The sequence below is a fragment of the Labrus bergylta genome, chromosome 12 (assembly GCF_963930695.1).
Source record: "Labrus bergylta chromosome 12, fLabBer1.1, whole genome shotgun sequence".
Taxonomy (NCBI): domain Eukaryota; kingdom Metazoa; phylum Chordata; class Actinopteri; order Labriformes; family Labridae; genus Labrus; species Labrus bergylta.
Genome location: NC_089206.1, coordinates 24,904,647 through 24,927,962, shown reverse-complemented (window position 1 = coordinate 24,927,962; position 23,316 = coordinate 24,904,647). Strand labels below are relative to the sequence as shown.

At 41.5% G+C, this 23,316-nt stretch overlaps 1 protein-coding gene across 6 annotated transcripts; it reads left to right on the top strand.

The window, feature by feature from the left end:
• The first annotated feature begins 838 nt into the window (after positions 1–838).
• On the top strand, positions 839–23,306 carry arhgef19 (Rho guanine nucleotide exchange factor (GEF) 19). 6 transcript variants are annotated; one of them, XM_020635357.3, is made up of 16 exons: positions 839–1,199; positions 14,127–14,832; positions 14,934–15,425; positions 16,408–16,543; positions 16,632–16,717; positions 16,815–17,107; positions 17,899–18,059; positions 18,159–18,314; positions 18,597–18,726; positions 18,907–18,981; positions 19,079–19,168; positions 19,258–19,421; positions 20,141–20,299; positions 20,390–20,469; positions 20,561–20,665; positions 20,788–23,306. In XM_020635357.3, the coding sequence occupies exons 2-16, from the start codon at positions 14,148–14,150 to the stop codon at positions 20,940–20,942; spliced, it is 2,967 nt and encodes a 988-aa protein (XP_020491013.2). In that variant the 5' UTR covers positions 839–1,199; positions 14,127–14,147; the 3' UTR covers positions 20,943–23,306. The 6 variants fall into 6 exon arrangements, with proteins under 6 accessions (XP_020491013.2, XP_020491018.2, XP_020491016.2 ...); XM_020635362.3 differs by having other exon boundaries at positions 840–1,199; positions 16,815–17,071; XM_020635360.3 differs by having other exon boundaries at positions 840–1,199; positions 18,162–18,314.
• Positions 23,307–23,316: the final 10 nt, after the last annotated feature.

Sequence of the window (23,316 nt, the reverse complement as noted above, 5' to 3'; positions counted from 1 at the left end):
AGCTCTTTATATTTGCTTCATTTGATTGATTTGGTTATTATCCAGTTATATTTTTTTATTATCGTACATAATACATTTTATAGAACCAAACATATTTGAAGTTGACAACGTTCAGAAAATCCCCTTACAAATAAATCCTGGCTGGGAATAGTGATTAAAATGCAAAGACACAAATTATTCCCGAGCCCTTACTGACCTGCTTTAGTCTCCCTAAAAAAGGGGGACAATTAGAGGACCACCGCCACCGAGTAAACCAGTGTCCTGAGGTAAACCCGCTCCCCCATCATCACCACCCACCACCATTCCTTTCATGTTTGATTAGTGAACATAGTTGATACAGCAGCGAGCAGGGAAAAAAGATGAGGGAGTTCAAGCATGTCATAGCAGCTTCTTTCTGTCACCAACTCCCAGTTTGACGTTTAGTGAAAGCTTCATGCACACACACAAACACACAACCACAAGCAACTCTAGCTCTGCAGATAACATTGCATGCATGAAGACTAAATGTGAACTTTTGCATGCAATTTGTTTGGCTTGTTTTAAGATTAGAATGCGTAAATGTACACAAAAACCGATTAAACCACAAAGAAAAGTCTTCACAGAACAAGTGTACCTAACTGTCATGCCACACATTTAAAAAAAAAAACTAAACACTCTTATCAAGCAGCCACATTTTGTCTGTCTACTTCCTCTTCTCTGTGTCAAAGCAGGTGCTGAAATGAGACACTAAACTATTAGAGTTAGAGGACGGGCAAGAGAGGGGGAGGAGAGTGAGAAAATGAGCTTTCACCAACAGTAGCAGAAAGAAAGAGAGAGAGAGAGAGAAAGAGAGGGAGGGGAAGGAGCAGGGAGGGAAGGGAGAGCAGAGGAGCGTAGAGAGGGGATCTGCATTGTAAGTAGCTCTGAGAGCAGCAAGTGGTGGTGGCTGTTTTTCAGCCTGTTATTGTTTTCCAGAGGATTGCGGAGAGCACAAAGAAGGAGAAGGCACAGGCAGAGGAGCGCTGATGTGAAATGAGTGAGCTGCGTTGGAAATAAAGAGAAGAAGAAGCTGAAGGAGGAGAAGGGAGGAAAGAAGCCGGGAGGAACACAAGGCAGCAATGGATAGCAGAGTGGCTCAGACTGACCCTGGGATGGCCTGGATTCACACACTGCTGCTGGCCACCATCCAGCACACACACTAGGCTGCTAACACAGATGAGGTAAAGTACTAAAAAAAAAACACCTGCAACAATAAGCCTTTCACACAGACAAGAGAAGAAATACATTCACATTCTTGTCATTGCCTTGCTAAGTTGGAGGATTTTACTTCTGGGGGAGAAAGTTGAGCTGTGTTATTTGAGAGTGCAAGCTTTGCTTTGTGTGGAGCACTTGGGAGGAAGTAGAGCAGCTTGTCAGGTTCATTGCATTTATATGACAGCATATATGCTCTGAAGACAAAGATAGACATTGTCTCCATATGGCATTCAGGAAACAACACAGCTATGTGATGAAGTATCAGCTGGCAAACACAGGACTCTGTTTGCCTGGTTGTTGTTATGTCTGCTGACAAAAGTAGCTGTTTAATCAGAGATTTAAATATATTCATGCATCAGGTTTGCTCTGGTTTAGAAAGTGAAACTTGCAGAGAACCAAATGATAAGTTCAAGTAGCTGCAGACATCGCACAAGTGGGATCATTAGCGTTCACTTTTCATGTATTCTCTTTGAAAAAGTTGCTGCTTTCATCCACACTGTTTGCAGCAGTTCCCTAGGCAGTGCAGAGTGAGGTGAGCCTTGAGTGTGATGGTTACAGTTCAGAAATGAGTTGTTGCAGAGCGGGGCAGGTAAGTGCATGTCTCGAGTATGCTGGATGAGGGGTTGTTAAAAACTGTACATGGCTGAAACCTGGCGCCGCAGCACACACACAATCTTTCCTTTTCCCTTTCACGGAGGGCATTTTAGCATAAAAGTCAGCCTCTGCTTGGAGCTTCAGGCGAGTAAAGAGCCTCAGGTTTTGAGTGTGTATGGATCTGTAAGTGTGTGCGTGATTGTGTGTGTGCTTCCAGTATGCGAATCTAACTTCATGCACACATAAGGTTTCACTGTCTTTCCCCATTGCCTCACTGTTTGTTTGTTGTTTACTCATGTGGAGCCTCCGACTGGTCTTAAGTTGTTTACTCTGCTTCATTAGGGAGATTCACAACAGATGCAGTTATGACATTCAGCAGCCAGATTATGATTTTGAAAGTTGCCACGGGAAAGCTGCTCCCTTTTTATTCTGACCTACAAATAAGGCTGTCATGATACTAGATTTTAGGACTTTGATACGCAAACAAACGATATCGATACTTGTTTCGATTCAACGGTAACATGAATACAAGTCCAAGGCCTCTAACACTGGGTCATTTCTTGAGTTTAAATACCCAAAAATGCAGGCAAATTACTGCACACTGTCTGAATTGCACAAATATGTTGGCAATATGCAGCTTTTGGTTGAAAATATGACCGAAGATCTGAATTTTTTTAATCTTTGGTACTTTTCAGTACTGAAATAAAGGAGATTATATCATTTTACACGTGACATCAATGTGTTGAGCATTTTGACGACCTTTCCTACAAATGAAACAATTGAACTCACCTTTATAGAGCATGTTGCACAAGGTGATACATAATATGCGTTATTCAGACTACATGTTCAAAACGTGATATTTATGTACAGTATATGTCCAGTATATGTCTCTCCTATATGAATGTCAAGAGGTGTAATGGAGGGTTGTTGTGGGAGGTAGTAATGGAGGCGTTACCAGGCAAGAGGGGATCGGTGGAGCCAGCAGGGGAAAACATTGCTGTGTGTGCATTCATACATGAGTCCATGTGTGTGTATGTGGAGCTCCTGCTGTTTCTCTACACACACAATGTGAATTGATAGACTGAGACACTAATATTACACCGTTATGAAATCAATATGAATGTACAAAGACGTAATGAAGGCAGAGTTTAGTTTTGGAATCAAACTCCAAAAAGTGATTTAAAAAATAAACAGAAAATAAGTACAAAGTAGACAACACTGGATCAAATTAACTGGAATTTAAAATGAAGACAGTAAAACAATTATATGTTAGATGTCTATAAATACAAATCTGAAATAAAATCAGCCCCAATAAAGACAAGGGATTAAAAACTATTGAAATAACAAAGACAACAACTCAGACTGAGCCTGAAACATGACTCCATATTTTAAAGATAAGATTTCCTTTACGAAATGAACCTCTTATCGCACACCATGTGTGAGAGGTCGGGCTGAGGTGATGGCTGTCTTTTCCGTCTGCAGTCCTGATGACTAATTGTTTTGTCATGTGAGTTGACTGCTGCTGCTGCTGTGTGTGTGTCTGCAAAGTCTGGAGAGACGTATTTTGACTGGAGCACAAATATATAGCTGTGGGTGCTTTCTGGATTATCTGATTTACTACAGTATGTCTGACTCGAATGCACCACCTGCACATTGGATAGACGTGTAACCAGCACAAGGCAATGAATCAGGACCTTGAACTGTTTAACTCCACTTTATGAGCGGCTGGAGATCCCCTGTGTGATTGCAAACTTCTGATAGGATGAATATTCATCAGGTCGTAAAAAAGATTCTGAAGACATTGAATACAGACATTTAATATTCATTTCTTGTAGATGAGATTGAATTTCTGCCTGTAAGCACACTGCTTTGCATTTCATTTCCCTGTGCATGCCTGCTCATATCACACACAGATTTATAACCCATCTAACCCCTCTACCTTCCTCACTTCCTCCCTCCCCTCCCAACTGTAATTCTGTCTGGAGCGCACCTGCCCCATCACCTGCCACTCAGACAGTGGCTGTCTGAACGCGCGTGTGTGTTGTGGGGAAGCGAACCAGGATACCGCGCCTCGCCCTCCTTCTCCCTAACCTTGCATGCAAATGTTACCTGTGCTCCTTGTGGTATTTACCCTCACGTACAAACTCACACGCTCAGCTGCTAACCTGAACGTGACGGCCTCTCCTCTGTTTGCACTGTTTGACCTGCTTTCCTCAAAAACAAAAAAATCATGAGGCATCATTGACTGACCTGCACTTAAAACAAGAGTTGCGCTGATATTTTCAAGTCCTGTCACTCTTTCTAGCTTCTTTGGCTCGTGGCCTACATAGCAGCAGCCTTTAATAGCCCATAATAACAGTCCTTTCTCCCTGGCGTATATAGTTGAGTGTCTTTGTTTGTCTCCTGCTTCGGTTTAGTGGTCAATTTCAGAGGAATGAGCCTGCCGAGTCATCCAGGGAATGTGGGCATGTGTCTGTGTGTAAGAGGGTCTCATCTGGGGGTTGGGCACTTCTGAAGTTGGACATGAACTTGTCTTCAAACCTTAACAATAAATCAGACCACCTACTGAGTTAACAACGTGTGCATTCACAAGGTAATATTAGAGTTAGGCTGCCTTAAAAGACTGCAATCTTTATCTAACAGCCAGACAAACGCTCAGGATCTGCCCTCTATTAGTTCATATGCAAGTCAGGGAATATTTTGGCCCATGCATGAAGGCTAAAACTTGAGGCCGGAGGCGATGTGTGTCTATGCGGCACACCTGTCTAGCACTGTAGCCCTCGGGTTCTTTCACATTTTGATCCATCCAGTAAGACGCGGTGTGTGTTTCACATTTGTACTCATGCATGATAATGTTCCTTCATAATGTTTGCTTTCTTTGCAAAATGTGATGCTTTTATGAAAAAAGAAAACACAAGCTAGGTGTTGCATTGGTGTGAAACAGCTCCAGTTAAAGCTTAAGTTTCAGACTCTTTAAAGTAGAGTTGTTTTTTTCTCTACAGTTCGTGGCTTTGACCCAGATCACACTGCTGACATTCAGGGATTTATTTGGCTCAAGTGGCATCACTTCTGGATGGTCAGCTCGTTAAAATGTGCGTTCCACTTTTTTTTACCACAATCAGATTTCAAAACAACAAGCATCTCTGTGGATTGCTTGTCCATACCTGTCCAGATAATAAAAACAAGAAGAAGGGAGGGGAGGAGGGGGGAGGAGGAAGTGCTTGGTGCTCAGCTGGGGGAGAAGTGGAGCAGAGCGCTAGAAAACACAGAGCTGAAGAGAGCCGAGTAAACACAGCAGCAGATGAATGTACAGAGATGCATCAGCAATTTGTTGTAAAGTAGGTCAGCCTGTGGAGAGCTCAGTGGTGGAGGATCAGATTGTAATCAAAGTCCTCTGATTGACAGTTTGGGCGCAGAAAACTCTGACTTTCTCCTCTTTAATAAAGTCAAAACCAGGAAGAGAAAATCTTAAGGCAAACTCCAGCAGATATGTGAATGGCAACCATTATGTCAGTGCTGCTTAGAGGTTTCACATGATTGAATAGGAAAATAAATGACCAGATATTGCTTTCATTTGTTGGTAAATAACTTCCACATTGAAAAGATAAAATTGATGTTACGCAATATTTCTCATGACAACCCTTGACCCAGTAGTGAGTGTGTTTATTAACTTATCTTTGGTACTTCTCCTGAAGCTATAAAGTCTCTTAAAATAAGTTACTAAATCATGAATCATTCTCTAGAACAGCTTGGCACCATAGATTAAAGCCAACATGACTCAAAAAGCGATACTAAGTGTATTTGTAATGAACTATTTCAGCTGCAGAGTTCTACACAATTGGTGCTCTAATGACTATTTACAAGAGTGGGATGTTCAATGTGGCTTCGCCTGGAATAAACGAGTGTTCGGGGTGATTAAGTCACGAGCCACAGAGGGGCTCCCTGTCGGGCTTTGAATCGTTTTCAGACAACAAGCGAGCTCAGTGGAACAAGGTATTTATGGAAACAATATGAAGTAGATCAAGACATCGGAGTTTTGGTGAATATGCAACTATTTCCTTTTGAATGCTTTAAATGTATCTGCACATTTTTGAGACTTGACTTTGTGTTTTGTTTAACACTCAATGATTTTTTTTTTTTGTTAATGAGGGCCATGCATAGCAGACATGTAGGACAATCCCAGTTAGAGTTTGAACTTTATTACATTTTTTTAGACTCATCTGCTCACTGGAAATCCTTTTTTTTTAATCACAGTTTGACAATAACCTTCAGCTTTAGAATGACGCTTTGACCCATCACATATCGACTCATCACTTTTACTCCATATTCTAATATGTGTCATTGGAGAAATCATGATAATGTCACTGAGATTGGACACTTTCTGAGTTATTTTTTCAAACTTTCTGATGAGGAAATATCTTTTTTCTTCGATGTACTAAAATTTTACTCAAACATTCTTATGACCATGTTACCTGCCAAAACATCCTAAATCAGCGCTCCTTTTCTTAGATTGTCTGCTCACAGAGATAACTATTGTCAGTCAGAAGGTACTGATTATGAGATTTTCAGGATTTACTGCGTGTTGGATCCCCGGCCCGCCATTGACTCGGTAGCTTGCGCGACTTATGACAAAGCACCATAATTAGAGCGGGTTATTTCCATAAGTTTGTCAATAGCTCCTTTGTCTTTTACTCTCCTGGCCGTATGTCTCCTGTCTCTTGTTATGAGGGTAGAGAAAAAGAGGGGGGAGGGGGAGGTTAAAGGTCCAAAAGTCTTAGCGTGTACGCGTGAGATGGTCGCCATTTTTTCCGGCTTTTAAATGAGAGATTGCTGTTTGTCTCTCTCTGTCAGCGGGAATCCCACCGGGTGAGACGAGGTCAGGGAAGGCTTCTCCGCGTCTTGTCGCTTTCAATCAAAGACCAGATAGCGTCTTACACACGCACACACATTCAGGTGTGCCTTGTGTGTGTCAAAGCTTTGTGTGGTTATAAGCCAGGTTGTCAGTATGCATCTTCATAGTGTCTCCGGAGGACGTGGGGAAGATGCCCGAGGCTGCAGAGGAGGATTAAGAGGACCCACACCATGTGTAAACATTTGGGTAACTCCTCCCCACCTCCCCCCCTCCCCTCCACGACGGCCTCCTGTAGCCTCTGGGGTGCTCACCTGTCTCAGTGGGTGGAGGCTGGAAGAGGAATGAATACCAAGAAACTCCCTGACCTCAATTCATTCAACCATTCTCACAGCATTCAGGAGTCTGATCTTTCCAAAAGCTCAGCCCCTCATCCTGACATCTGGTTTGTTTTCTCTGATTGGAATCTGAGTCTCGCTCTGTAGTTTGTGTTTATTTAGATGAGGTCCATTAAAATACCAACAAGATACAGCCTGGCTTCCAATCCAGGATTTTTAGGTGAACATATTACATTTTCTACCACCTCAAACAAGCATTAGAACTTATTGCATAATGTCTGGATTTTTAACAAGTTCTATGTTGCCCTCTTTGTTTTTATGTCAACACATACTTTGATAAAAAGATTTGGATGGAAAAAACCAGCCAATCATAAACCTTCAAAGGACACAATGAAGAGTTGAGTTTGGACTTCTCTAGCTTCTTTGTCTTAACAGCAACAGCCCACCACAACTCCAGCTGCACACTCTGCTCCATCAGGTATAAACACGAGAGAATAGAACGAAGCACGGTTTGTTTACAGTAGCTTTCAGGTGATTTCCAGCAACAGATACATGCAATTACAAAACACAGAGCAAGCAGGGACGAGGCACTAAGACATTTTTTTGTGTTGTCATTGTGTGGTAGTCCAGGGTATTAAGAAAGAACGGAGCAGGGTTTAAATACAGCATGGATTCAGGAGTTAGCGAGGCTAATCTAACGGCAAGTTACCGCTTTATTTTTAGATGAGTTTTAGCGTCAAAGTCAAAAAGGGATCAAGGATGAGTTTGGTTTAATTGCATATGTTGGGAATGCTTAAGGGCTGCAGACTGTCCTTAAACTATTTCAGGCTCTGAAATAACACTGAGGATTAGAGTTAGTTTATTAAAGATGCTAGCTTTATCATACATTAGATAAAGAGAAGCCATTTCTGATAAATGAGACCATTGTGATTAACCATTTATATTTGTAAACACTAAAGTTATTGCTGGGAAATAACAGAAATGAACACCTTTGGTGATTTCATTTTAATGTGTGTCTCTGGCTAAATCAACAGTCTAGTACCCAACCAGTAGTGACCGCTGTTAGCATGAGGTTGAGTTCATTTAGTCTATAAGAAATATCCATTAAATATCTAGTAAACTAATCACATGGATGGGCTCCCTTATCACACTGTCTTACCTTTTAAATGATACCTTCAGTGTTGACAATAATTGGTGCTTTTTATCTTTGGCATGTTATCAGAATGTCGTCATGACGACCTCAGCGCTGATGGAAGATGTTATAAAAACAGTTTTTACCTAAAGTAGAGACACAGGAGTGTGCTGCTCTTAAAAAGTGATGCTGACTGATGTCATGTCTTGTCTCGGCAGACAAGGCCGGCCTCTTTAGTCTACTGCTTGGCAATTAGTGGTCTGATGTGACCGAGTTAAAGTGCCATGTCACAAACACACATGAGCTGCTCACACCACACTGTTAGGACACTCCAGTCTGTCTGACCAAACACAGCGGACTGAAGCTCAGGGCAGTGCCCTGAGTCAGGGGAGGGGACAGACGGCGGGATTGCACAAACAAGGAGCAGTGTTTGATTGAAATAAACAAGTTTGTTATTTTCCATAATACTGCAGAGAAATCCCTCAAGTGGTTTACAGTGATTTCCATATGTGATCATTTCTTACCGCCTCAATAATGCAAAGCCTACAGAGTCCTGTTTTTACCTCTGGAGTATTTTAAACTTTGATTAATTAATGCACAAATGCAGCAACAACATTACTGCTGTGCTAAAGTGGAAAACACATGTATTCATGTTTTTTCATAAAGAAACACCGAAGCGTGTTGACCTTCTCTATGTGTACATTATGCATTTCTCTATCTGTCAGGACTTTTTTTTACTTCAGGTCTGCGTGTATAGCCCTGAGCTCCGATCCCCCTGATGCCGCCTGAGGACAAAAACCTTTTAGAAAGATGTCCAAGTTAGATCTCGTACATGTGTTAACAGGGCCAAAGTATTATTTAATGAAAGAGCTGGACATGTGTGTTAATTTAACGACTACAGGAGTTAATAAAACATATTATACAGGAACTATTTTCAGCTGCATGTTGAACTGCATGTGGTGCTCTTGCAGCAGAAAAGTGTTAATCGAAATGAGTAAAAATACACATTAGCCGCCATCGAACAGCTGAAATGATTAATTGTTTGCTTGAATTATTTTTCATAGAATTTGATTTAAAACATAAAAAATGTATCTTCTTAGCAAGCCCCTGCCTTTTTATTTTAATTTAACCAGGTCTGTCCCATTGAGATTAAGAACTTTGTTTCCAAGGGAGACCTGGACGAGGCAGTCAGCAGCACAAACCCAAAGTTACAGACAGAGACACAAAGAGAGACAAAGTACAATTTACAAAACACTCAAATTTAGCATTAAAAGAGAATGAACTATGAGTCAAATCTGGAGTCAGCAGTTCAAGAAGTCAAACTGAAAGCATCGACATCCTAGAGAATCTGCTACCAAGTCTTTCATTTAAGTCAAGTTTATTCATATAGAACGTTTCATATGACAAGCATAGACTCAATTTGCAGTGTGTAAAAGACACCAGCTCCTTGAGTTTCAAGTCACTCATCAACAGATTCCAGGCTCAGGGTGCAGAATACCTAAAAGCCCTTTTCACAATTTCTGTCCGAGTGTTTGGAACAGAGGACATAAAGAGGTTCTGAGAACGTAAAGAATACTGCGCTGACTTTTCTGTATGATAACAACACATAGATAGTGAGGAAGCAGACCAAGCATTGCCTTATATATAAAGGTGTACCAGTGTATGAGTAAGTGTTGTCAGAGCACGCCATCCTACCTGAGAGTACCACTCACAATCAGAGCTTTACAGTTTGTTTTGAACTCACAGATGCATGGTAGCCTGTATCAACCTTATGGAGACACTGAGCAGAGGCCTTTGAGACGTGTGCTCTGATTCTACTGTGGCGGAAAATCAACTGTAAAGTTGATCATGTTCTTATCAGGCAATAGTTTAGATTCCTTAAATAGGTGATTTTTTTTTCTAGTTGAAGAATTTGAGGTCTTTCTAAAGATGAAGCTTAAAATGTCTGACTCAAGAAAAAACCTGAACATCTTTTCTGAACTATACTGAGACAAGCAAAGTGAACTGCTGCTCTCTGGCTTCTCAGATAGCTGAGAATCAGACGTGGAGTCTTTTGATTCTTTTAGACGGTGTATGACATGGTTGTATTTAGAACATTGAATATGAAACATGCTACTTTTCATCTTTTCACCCCCTATGGTTTCAAAGTAAGATGATTATTGTCAGCGACTTTGCACCTAAACTTTTCTCCAATCCATCAAGCTACAAAAACAAACAATGACCGTAAGAACCCAAATATGAGCTGGAGACCTGGATTAAAGTCGAGTAAAACACCATTAAACACGATTTCTTACTCTTTCCCCAGCTTCTACATTTTTTTATACCCTGGTAGAGTTTCCACAGTTACTCCAGATGTTGCACTGTGAGCTATTTCTGTGAGCTTGTATCAAGCCTCCTTTCTACATACAGTAGAAGACAGAACTTTCTCAGTGAATGTAAAGCATTGAGAGAACCAATCAAAACGTGGCTCTCATTACTCTTTCGCATTTTATAGTTTATAATATTATATCTTATACATTTGCTTCATGATGAATTAAAACATTGCCTTTTACCTGCTGACACCTGAAAGCTCTGAATGATTAGAAAGGTATGTTTGGTAGAGAAGTATTTCTTCACCACAAACAGCTGAAACAGTGGATCCGTTTGTTTTTAACACCCTCATCTCCCCCCCTGGCAAACATCAAACACACTTTAATTATGTGATTACACAATGTTTGGCTCTGGAAGACGCAGAATCATCCATATTTATGTGATACAACCCATTAAAAGATTATTCTGAGACCTTAAAGATGAAAAATGTCACAGTAAAAAAAAAAATGGCTGCTGGCGTTGAAGGCATGCCACAGTGCTGTTCATTAAGTGCTGTGTGCAGACATGGCGTCTTGGAGCAGCCTGGTGAAATTACAGAGGGGAGGGACTGGCAGCAAAGCCCATAACAGTCACAAATAACACCCTGCTATGACAAGGGAAATTACACGTCTTTGGAATTGAAATTTTAATAGAGTTGTATAATTTTATCAGCCTGAGGAATGTGCAGTGCGTGTAATCGGATGCTTTCATGTTTTGATGAATGCGGCGGTCAGGCTTATCGTCAGTTTTTGGGATCTTTGAGGTTTCTTGATGAAATAGCAGATAGCTAATTTTCCACAGAGAGAGTGTGTTGATTTATGAGACACTTGGCTGTCGGTTGGGGGATTATGTGAACACTCAGTCATTGGGGTTATCTTTAAAGATGATCGTGACATATAGTTAGTCTAGATGATACAATGTTAAAAAGGGAATAATTCACCTCTAATCTCACATGACAGAGTGCACATAGAGGTGCATTAAGGTGAGTTAATGCTGCACTTCTGCAGGAGGATTACACTGTAACCAGACGGTAATCACATGCAGACACCGGTAGAGCTTGTGTTTTTATGCAGCAATGCTCTGAGCGTGTTTATATGGCTCAGTGGCTGCACTATACGAGCTGATCAGTGTAAACAGTTCCCACACCCTCTCAGGTGTCCTGTGCTCAGGGCAGCTCGGCCCAACCACACTCATAAAGGCTGCTTTGTTTGCAGCAGAGAACAGGTAACCATTTGTGCCTGCTCTGCTCTGTGTGTGTGTGTGTGTGTGTGTGTGTGTGTGTGTGTGTGTGTGTGTGTGTGTGTGTGTGTGTGTGTGTGCGTGCGTGCGTGCGTGCGTGCGTGTGTGTGTGTGTCTGCGCGTACATGCAACGTGTGTGTGAGTGCAAGAGAGAAACAGGGAGAGATAGGATTGACTCGGTCGTCTCCCGTTGCCACGAGAACAGGTGTGGCTTTTCAACAGCCTCATATTCACAAAGGTACAGCACATGTGCGCTCCATAAAAAGAAGGTGAACAATGATTCTCAGCCTCTTATCCTCCAGGCAACAAACATCATTATAAACAAATCATACTTTAAAAACTATAAAAAGATGCTTCAAGGCCTTTAAGAGGTTCTCATGGAAGTTTAATTTGATGCTTTATTTGTCTGTCTGTTAGAATATAAATATGTCATAAAGATTTGTAATTCATTATTACAATGAGTTATCCATAACAAAGATTTGTGTGTATAACTGGATGTTTAATGTAAACAAATGGATAAAAGAAATAAAAAGTTTAATAATTAACATTCACAGGATTTGACCTTCTCTGTGCTATTAATTACACACCGTGCAGTTGAATGTGTTTTCAGAGTATGAAGCAGGAAAAAAGGCAGATTGATGAACGCTTCAAATGACGTCACACAGAATCAAAATTAAAAAATTAAAATATTAATCTTCCACATATTCATATGAATGTTTATCATTTTGTTTTTTGCAAGACAGACGGTTTATAGCAGCTTTATAATATGATGTGAACAAAAATGAGTGAGCTGGGCGACTACAATGTGAAGAATATATCGTCTATTGTTTCTCTTCTTACATCTGCACATACTTCATGGACTGTATTTGTTTTACCTTTCCTCTTGCATGTTTGAGTTCAAGCTCCACAAGTGTGTGTGTGTGTGTGTGTGTTTTGTGAGGGAGGCTAACTTCATGATCACCTGGTCGGTTTGATCACACTCACGGTAAATATTCAATCAGGAAAGACGACTGTTCGCTAACTTGAGCTGACAGGAAGAACCCGAGTGATGGATGAGTTTAGATCTCAGGTGAAAGGTGAGAGTGCTGAGGATGTCTCTTCCTCTGTCTGTCTGACTCATGTGGTATCCTGTCTGGAACTGGTGTGTTGCTATTAGTGTGTGTGTGTGTGTGTGTGTGTGTGTGTGTGTGTAGAGATGTTAAGTACAGGGGCTGAATGCTGCATGCAGAGTGGTCTTTAATTAAAGCAGGAAGACACGGCTCAGGAGACACACTTACCTAGACTTAAGCGCACATTTGAGTGTGTGTGTGTGTGTGTGTGTGTGTGTGTGTGTGTGTGTGTGTGTGTGTGTGTGTGTGTGTGTGTGTGTGTGTGTGACCATGCAAAACTGGGAAGCATCCTGCAAGCGTCAATGGTTCCAGGATCCATCTCGCTATCTCCAGGAGAATCTCCTCAGTGTGTAGATACAGTATGTGTGTGTCATACATCCTGCATGAATCTAAACATGAGCCATTTTGGGAGCAATCTTTCCACCAGCTCCATCAACTAAACATTCACATACTGAACACTTGTGAAATGTACACAGCACTGCTTACCGTTCATTATAATTGAATAGTCGATGTAACACTTGGTCAAGTCTGTGGAATCTCCTGGTGACACTGAGCCGAGCAGCTGACAGAGAGTTGTGTTCAGTCAGCTGTTGACTTATTTGGTAGATGGATAAGTGGCCTGTTGCTGTTTTGGTTTCTGACTAATACCACTTTTTTTTACAAGGCACAATTAGTTTTCTCTCTTTCCTCTGTTTTCTGTTGCATGCATTTATGCAGACATCCACACTATAACTGAAGGTACAGTGATTCCAACCAAGCAGTGGTGTTGAAAAATTAAGAAATTGTGGGAGTGCAAAAATCTGCAGTTCCTCGGGTGTCCACTTGAAAAAGACAAGGATTCCCCCCATTAGGTCCCATGTTAAAATGTCCATTTTTGCAACAGTATCAAACATGTTCCAAGCTGCTACAAAAAAAAACAGTTCTAGTCTCTTTAGCTGATTTCTTTGTTCACATAAACTGTGCATGAATGACGTCACTGAGACGACATTCCTGTTTGATGCTGTCCTTATTCTTCTCACCAGGTTGTTCATGTGAGCCCTCATGAATGAAAAACACTATTAAGTCGTTTCTATTTGGTCATAATTGACTTTATGCAGGGAAAAAGGTTCAAAATACATTAAATTGAAAATCTCTTGTGTCGTTGGTTTTCTAGTTTGCATTCAAATTAAACAAAAGTGAATGACGTTGGAACTCCTCATTCAAGAAATGTGTGCTTGAAAAAAACAAAAGTTATTTTGGGGTGGATTCAAACACATTCATGTTCCCTCTCTCTTCTTTTGCAGCTCCCATGTGTTCATTCAGTCATGCTCCCTGGTTATGGATTCTCACCTTTTCCTGATTTCCAACCCCACCGTCACACTTTTCACTTCCGAGGAGAGAGCCCCAGCATGTGGATCCCTGCCTCAGGAGAGTCCCAGGCTCTGAGCGAGGCCCAGGAGGACAGGCCTCTCCTCCATCCCTGCCACCACAAGCATGTTGCCGTGTGCCAGCAGGAGACGCTGGCTTTTATTGAGATACAACCAACAGTGACGCCTAAAATAAACGGACTCGGCTCCCCGAGGCAAACTGTTATTCCAGACACACAATGCACAACACAATCGCAGCCCCTGAATGGATTAAAACACACACTAAATGAACTGAACGACATGCAGAGGAGCTGCCATAGGACACGCAATGAGCATGAAACGACTTTGAACTCTGACACACCTGTGGGAGACAGCGATCTTAAATGCCATAATGGTATCAGGACTTCTTTGAAGGAGCAAAGTGAAAAGCCACGCTGTGTCACAACAATATGTCGACCCCTCCACTCAGCTCTTAGCCTCCCTCTGTCCTTGCCTCTGTCCTCTTTATACACAAACAGAGACTCCTGGGAATCTCAGGCACCTTGCTCCCCATCCTCACCTGAAGGTCCAGGTTTTCAGGGCCCGGACTCCTGCCAGCCACAGAGGAGGACGTCCCAGGGTTCACTGAAAGAGAAGTCTATCCGTGAGAGTGAAGCTTCTTTCTCTATGAATGTAGTCGACATTAAAAATTAACAAAGTAAATCTGTAACTGTTATCTAATGAGTCTTTTTGTTTTGTTTCCAGGACGAAAGATGCAGGTTTATTCTCCAGACAGCCTGAGCGATGACTCTCTCAGCAGCCCAATCTTGGATCCGGACTTCATCTTCCCAGGACCCTTCGCTTCTTTCCTGGAGGAGGACCTCAGTGGACTATCTTCACTGGAGGCCATGTCAAGTGCGTCCTCCACAGACGGTGTCACTGATCTCTCAAACCTCAGTCATGATGACATTTTTAACCTCCCTGAAGAACCACTGCAGATTATAGAGGACTCACTTCCATGTCTAGGGGAAGACAGCAGGACTGTAGAGACATTTAGCGCCACAGGGGGGAGCTTTATGACCCGCAGTCGCTTCTGCGATCAGGAACGGCGGCGCTTCTCAGCTTCAGAACTCATATCCAGACTGCAGCTGTCTCAAAGGAAGAACTCCTTCACCTTAAAGCTGGGGAAGTCGCTCTCTGCTCGGGTAGCCTCCCGGGACAGACAGAGCTCCAACAACTTCAGCCCCAACCTGGACTGTGAGTAGAAAAACCAACATCCTGGTACAATAAAAATGAAATGTCGCCCAAAAAGTGTACAAAGTGTGTCACAACAGACTAAAAAAAGGTATAAAAACCATTTACACAACAGTGTCACATGCCACATACTGAGTATGCAGATTGGGAAAAAGTGCTAATGGGTTAGGGTTCACATCCCTTTAACTATTTTACTGGGATTTAAACTATTCTTTATATAGCCTTATATAAGGCCTCGTTCAGCCAGTCCAAATCCATTTTTTTTATACTGGGTTGAACATAGATTGTTTCATAATAAACAGACAGAAATTAAAAATTTTGCAATTTGGATCTAAAACCTGTAAGGATGAAGTTTGGATTGTAATTCCAATCTGATAAATGCGTCTCAGTCCAAATGCTTTGGCCCCTCCAATCAAATCTCTTAAGTATCTTTTGCCTGTATAGGATAGTACTTTATTGATCCCCAGAGGGGAAATTCGGGATGCACCGCAGCATTCAACGTCAACATCCAATCAAAAGGGACAGAAGTGCATCAGGGAGGCGTGAAGTGACAAGTTGTGCATCACACTTCAACATGATTGTTTTTGGTTGGAGATGTTCTCCTTTAAATATTCACTCTGTGTCTTACCATGAGGATGCACCCCTCTGCTTAGTCCTCTGAAGCCCAAGTACCATACCCATTGGTTGGCTGCAACTAGGGGGGACATCCCATCTCTAAACATGGATGACACAGTTTCTCCAGCTCATCCAAACACCTCAGACAGAACTATTAGCTTAACTGCCAACACATTGAGGAGCCACTTGATTACATTAATTATTCAGAGTCATATATCTATCCAAAAATAATCTGACGTATCAAGGAGTGATAAAACGCACGTTTCTGCAACCATTCAGCTAATAATTCACCTGTCAGCCTGTAATCAAAGAGTTACACAAAGCACTGTCTCTTGCTGGATGTCATACCTGCTCCTTCTGCTCTCTTTAGGTAAGTCCAACACCAAGCACCGCTGCTCAGGTGGTTCTACTGATAGCGCCCCCCAAAGTCCTGTAGGACCTGCACCTTCTCTGCCACCCAGCAGTGATAATGGCATGCCTTTACATCGGTGGAGCACAAAACTTGGGTAAATACACTTCTAAAATATTTCATCACAAAATCTGAAAGTTAATAAAGATTTGCAGCACTCACGTGAAATCATGTTTACTTCACAGAATGAGAAAGAAATCCATAGAGGAGGACTCGGGCACACTTCCAACTGTTGCTAATTCAAATCGCTTATCAAGGTTTTTGCCAAGCTGTAAGTGGAAAACTGTAACTTTTGCACCTTAATACTTAAACTGAGACTTGATTACATTTTCCCATAACATTGTTATTTCTTTCAATATGTCCTTCAGCCATTCTGTACCAGGAATACAGTGATGTTGCCATCAACAGAGAGATCCAGAGACAGCAGGGGAAAGAGCCGGGGACAGAGGAGGAGGGGCTCAGGGACGAGGGGTCAGATGGGACCCCATCTCCTTCTAATCTGTCTCCATCCAGCTCTTTTCGCTCATCACGAGGCTCTGCCTTTGCACTGTGGCAAGACATCCCAGACGTTCGATCCAGCGGACAGCTCGACAACTTCAGCAATGAGGAAAGAAAGTTGCAGGAGGTGAATGAGATGGATGAGATTTTTTTATTTACACAGGCAAGTTTCCTGCATCAGCCGAGTGTTATTGTCATGCTTGGTCTCTCAATGATGCCATAACACATCACTGTTGTCTGACAATCCCATAGTCAGAGTAAAATATGGATGTAGCTCAGTGATGTAGATGTCTGACGGAAAGTTTTGAACCCAAACGATGGCAGTCTCCATATTATGATGTTGTCTAAACCCGATTATTGATCATTTTAGCAAGAGTCAAAGACGTGAAGTTGAGGTGATCCTTTGGCAAACACTGTCACTCAGAACAGACACGGACAATGGATGATTTATTTAAGAAATCACACCCCATAGAGTTTGTAAAATGAAAGAGTTTCAGACCAAACACGCTTCCTGAACCAGCCTGTAAATATGTTTATTTCAGCTGTAAAAATTGTAATTTGGGTTTTAATAGAACAACTGGAGCTTTAGCAACCAGCCTCAAGTGGACAGTCAAGGAACTGCAGTTTTTTTGCACTGAATTAGGCTGTGTTTCGCCATTCTGCGGTTCTTCCTCACGCTTCTCTTAGTTTAAATCCCCCTTCTTTGCTTCCATCAGAGTCACCTTTGTGGATTTTGGGACTTTTGTAGAATGAGTTGGTATAGTACGGTCTACTGCCTGTCATGCTGTTGTTGTTTTTTCATGGCTCTTTGTACAACCACGCAGCTAAGTTAACAAAAATGTCTCCAAAAAATTATATAATCCATTGCAATATTTTATACTTGTAATGATCATGTGCCAATTAAATAGGTCATGCACTGTGGATTCCTGTCTCACTGTGTCTTCCATAACTCAGGCAAAGTTTGAGCTGGTGACGTCGGAGGCCTCGTACATCCGCAGTCTGACCATCGCTGTGGACCACTTCATGTTGTCGCAGGAGCTCACAGAGTGTCTCGGAGCTCAGCATAAGCAATGGCTCTTCTCCAAGCTGCCTGAAGTCAAAGATGTCAGTGAGAGGTGAAGTGATACAATTTATGTTGTTACCCTCAAGTCTTTCTCTCTAACACCTCACCAACCTTTTTTTTTTCTCTAATGGTATGTCTTTTTCGCTGTCAGTAGGTTTCTTCAGGACCTGGAGCGGCGGCTGGAAGAAGACATTCTGCGTTTTGATGTGTGCGACATCGTCCTGGATCACTGCCCGGCTCTGCGAAGAGTTTATTTACCTTATGTAACTAACCAGGCTTATCAGGAGCAGACATATCAGCGTTTGCTGTGAGTCAAATCAATTTGAACATTTTTGTACATATACACTACTGTATAGAGCTACTTCTAATCCATAATCATAGAAAGCTGTAGAGCACAGAGTCCAACTCTTTCTCTCTGGGTGTCCAGGATTTCCTCTCAGGGTGTTCAGGAGTTATTTTACACTTACATGACTTAACTTGTTGATGGCTCATCCAGAGTAGATGAACATTTTTTCTTAGAGTGAAAAGCATGCGGGGATTTCAACTTACTCAAAGTCATGAAAGTTTTTTTCTGTTCATTTCCCCACAGACACGAGAACCCTCGTTTCCCCGGCATCCTGGCTCGTTTGGAGGAGGACCCCGTCTGCCAAAGACTTCCTCTGACCTCTTTTCTAATCCTCCCGTTTCAGAGGATCACACGGCTTAAAATGCTGGTAGAGGTACGTGATTAAACATTCGCTGCAGAATTCATGTTCGCACTTGTAGCCAAATTACACAGAACTGTAAATGAGTTCATATTTGGAGCAGGCTCAGGAGTTTGCCGCAGCAGTATTTTTCCTTAACAAGTAAGAGTATTGATTTCTCTTTGGCATGTCTTCAAAAACGTCTTCATTTTTCAGAATATCTTAAAGAGGACAACTCCCGGCTCCCGAGATGAGGACACTGCCACTAAAGCTTTCAATGAGCTGAAAAAGGTGGTGTTTATGGTCCTTAATAGCACGTTGGAGGAGCAGCAGTATTATGGCTGCTGAGGCACAACAGTAATAACTGTGTTGTTGTGTGTCTCCGTAGATCATCAAAGAATGTAACTCCAGTGTGCAGTCCATGAAGAGGATGGAGGAGCTCATTCACCTCAATAAGAAAATTAATTTCGAGGGAAAGGTGACTGAACATTTTTTTTGTCCTGATTGTTAATTTATTGTTTTATTTTTTTTATCTTTTTAACCGTCATCTTCTCCCTCTCTTTGCAGATCTTTCCTCTGATCTCTCAGTCCCGCTGGCTGGTGAAACACGGTGAGCTCCTGGAGGTGGACACTCAGATGATGAGCATTTCTGGATCAAAGCTCAAGTTACCCACCAAACCTGTGTACCTCCACCTGTTCAATGACTGTCTCCTGCTGTCACGGAGGAAGGAGTGAGTGATCTGCAGTTTTCTACTAAACAGACCAGTGACCTCAACATTACACAGAATCATGATGTATTCATTTATTTAATCGAGCTAAAGTATAGGCTCACTTTTTCAATTCTATCTTAGAATGACACTCACAGGCCATAAATTGAGAACCACTGCTTTAGATCATTGGTTCTGATGCTGGTCTTCCCTCAGGACCCTCCACCAACTCCTCAATAAGAGAATTCTGACCCAAATTTCAGATTTTTGTATTTATACTGTAACAGTGCCAGACATGTAACAAACATTTGAAAGGGTTAGCAACTGCTGCTACCGTTGCTGTTGCAAAGTTACTATGCAGAGAGGATACTGCTTTCCAGAGCCAACACCAACTATTATTTAAAGACAGAACTTTTCCTTTAAATATTTTTATTGGGTTTGAACAATTTTAGTGGTAGTTCAGAAAAAATCTATTCAAAATTCAACCTGCAGACATAACACTCACCCCATGGCATTGACACTGACATTAATGATTGCACCCACTTTCAGCAGGATTATCTCATTTTTCTACAAACCTTGTTGCTTTCCATCCACCATGTCAAGGCTCTGATTGCAAAAACCTGATAAAAAAGTATACACAAAAAGGTTTTACCGTCTGGTTTTCAATGTACAAACAAATGGATTGTATTGGCTTGCCTATTAGTGATCTCAGTAATAGAACTACTTTTTATCTTTCTTTGCAGCACATGGAAGTTCATGGTGTTTGTGCACGCCAAGATCGGAGAGTTGAAAGTGAAGGATCTCAGTCAGAAGCTGCAGGGAATCTCAGGCTTCATCTTCCATTTGCAGCTGTGTGAAGGCCAGCAGCTCAAACACCAGATCCTGCTAAAGTCACACACTGAGTGAGCAACCACACAATGCAGAGAACACAATCTGCACTCTTCAGTCCAATCTTCATAGTTTGACTGATTTCTTTTTGTGTGTGTACCCAGGAGCGGCAAGCAGAGATGGATCACAGCCATGTTTCCATCTAATCCCCTGGAAGACATCGAGCAGGCCAGCGAGAATGATGGTCAGCAGAGAGCTTTAGGTGCAACATAAATCTTTAAAAAGTGCAAACTTTTTGGTCCTCTCATTCGTCTTTTTTTTTTCTTTCTTTGTAGATATCTCTCAGGTTCAGTGCATCAAGAGCTACCAGGCCCAAGAGCATGATGAGTTAACGCTGGAGAAGGCGGACATTCTTCATGCTAAGACCATTACAAGTGACGGTGAGAGTTTGGATAGAGCCTTCTTTACAAGATTAACCGCATTCCATCTTAAACCTGCTCCTAAATGTATGTGACGTGAGGATTTAAAAAGCTGATGATTGGTGTCTGTTTTCTCTGACCAGGCTGGGTAGAAGGCATCAGGCTGTCTGACGGGGAGCGGGGCTGGTTCCCCAAAACCTACGTGGAGGAAATCACGAGTCGCAGCGCGCGCCTCCGCAACCTCAGAGAAAATATCCGCATAAAATGTGTCACACGGAAACTGGTGGGAGAAGTGTGACCATTTTTACTGCCACTTTTTGTACGTCAAAGGTGCATTTCAGTAGCTAATTCACTGTTTTTAAGCTTCTGGATGGTTTTATTATTTTAGATGGACGGGGGACCTACTGTATGTTTAGTATGCAGCTGCTAAAAGAAGCCGGCGTTTTGGTTCTAGCATGGACGCTAATCTGTGTAGCAGCATTTTCTTTAAGCATGCTAGCTGTAAAGCTTTGAATGCTTCTTTTTATTTTCAGTGTAAAAGACTCTTATGTGATAAGATTCTGCTGACAAACGCTCACATTGGGACATTTCTCACACTTCTGCCAAACAAAATGTCCAACCTTTCAGAAGATTTTGTGCAGCTGCCACTTTTTCCACGTACCTATTGTAGATAGAAAAGATTTTTGGAAATTATGGAAACTTAATGTGTTCTTTCTGTGAATGCATGCCATTATCATGACCATGTTTTCAGTGGTCAGTGTTGTATACACACGTCTACCAGCACATCGTTTGTCCAAAGGTAAATTTGTAAACTCCACAGTTCCTGCCAGAGGAGCAGTACAATAACGCTAACTCAAAGTTTGCCACTTTATTTTCGTCACGAGGAAACTGCGGAATATTTTCTTTCCAAATTTATAAATATCACATTCTCTTACATTATTGTAATGTATTGTCATTAATGAAGGACAGATTCTGTAGTTTCTGTACAAGACGGCAAAGCAATCCCATTTGAGATTAGGCTAACTATCTGGGCTCGCCATGCAAAGACTCAAAATAACAATGAACGTACACTTCATTAGCCATGAAGCTAAAACCTTGTGTTTTCCCCTCTGCCATATTGCTGCAAGGACTTTGTTTTGATTTGATCTCACCAACAGTGCCAAAATTAACTTTTACTGCAAGTTTGTATTCATCAACAACTGAAAAAATGGTCCCCAACAAATGCACTGTTTACATACGTTTGAGTAATGTTTGCTTCAACTACAAACAAGATGTGATGGGGTCTAAGTCGGAATTTAACAACCAATTTGTGAGCGATTTTTAAAATATTGTGCCATGAATGAAGTGGGCTAAGGGTTGAGTACCAAAGACAGTGTAGAGAGGGGAGGATAAGTATTTGGACAATGGGAAATTATCCAGTGGTTCCAAACCTTTTTTAGCTTGTGACCCCACTTCACCAAACTCTGTGGACCCAGACATCCAAACCCCATCCAGCTTTCTGCTCAAATGATTCAAATTTCAATCATGTGATAGTTTATTTTCTACTGGTTTGCAAGTAAACGTTCATTTAAGATCACATTAAGGCTTTTTCAGGTATTTTTTTGCAGTCAGGGCAGAAAGGCCGGGTTGAGGATTGTGCAAAAAGGGATTTTATTTTCTCACTGTACGATGTGCACAGCGAGGTGAGCTCGTAGTACAAGGCTGGAAATGAATGCTGGACGCATGACGCATGGATCCCGAGAGACAGACAGAGATACTGCATGTTTTTAAAGTAGGCAGAATGATCCTATATTTTATTTTGATCAATAATTAGAAATTTCAGGGGACCCAATTTGAATTCCGTGTGACCCCATTTGGGGTCAGGACTCCAAGGTTGGGAAAGCCTGCTTTAATCAATCCCCAACGTTACTGGACATTACATATCTGGTAAGAGACCAACAGCAATATACGTTCTGCAGAATCAAATTTTTCATATATGACATTTTGACTCAACATTTGTTGACAATATAACAAAGTCTGTATGTCAGCCATGTCCCTCCTAAAGAACAGAAAATAGATTTGACAAATTCACCTTTGGACATCTTTACATTGACCATCTGTGAGGTATGTGTGCAAGTTAGCTCCACATTTACTAACATTTAAAATTGACACGCCCCAGAGCTGGACATTATGAGATGATAGCACTAAATGATATAAAGACCTACATCATCCACATTATTCCCTGATTAAGTGTAAAACATTCTCAAACAACTCAAAGCTCAGTGTGACTGAGCAGAGACCGGTCTTTAATGAACCACTATAATCCCCATTCAGACGTAAACCTGAGGAGTTTCATACCCTTCTGATTTCTCTTTCTGTGTTGTTAGTTGTAATTGGTTGCTGTCGCAGCGTGTATATTTATACTCCTCTAGCTGGTTGTTCTTTAAGGAGATTCTCGTGTAAATGATCTTTACTGTAGATGGCCTCGTGTATAAAGAGTAGAGAATGGTTTCTGTAATTTATATGAACAAAGATCGGACGATTATTATCACAGTCTTTAACTTTTTAGTTGATTCTTTTCTAATACGGCAATAAATATAAAACCTGTTTTACACTGGATGTTTACTGGATCTGTGCACACTACTGTAAATGATTAACCATTGAAATAAATACTTACATTTTATGTTGTCTGT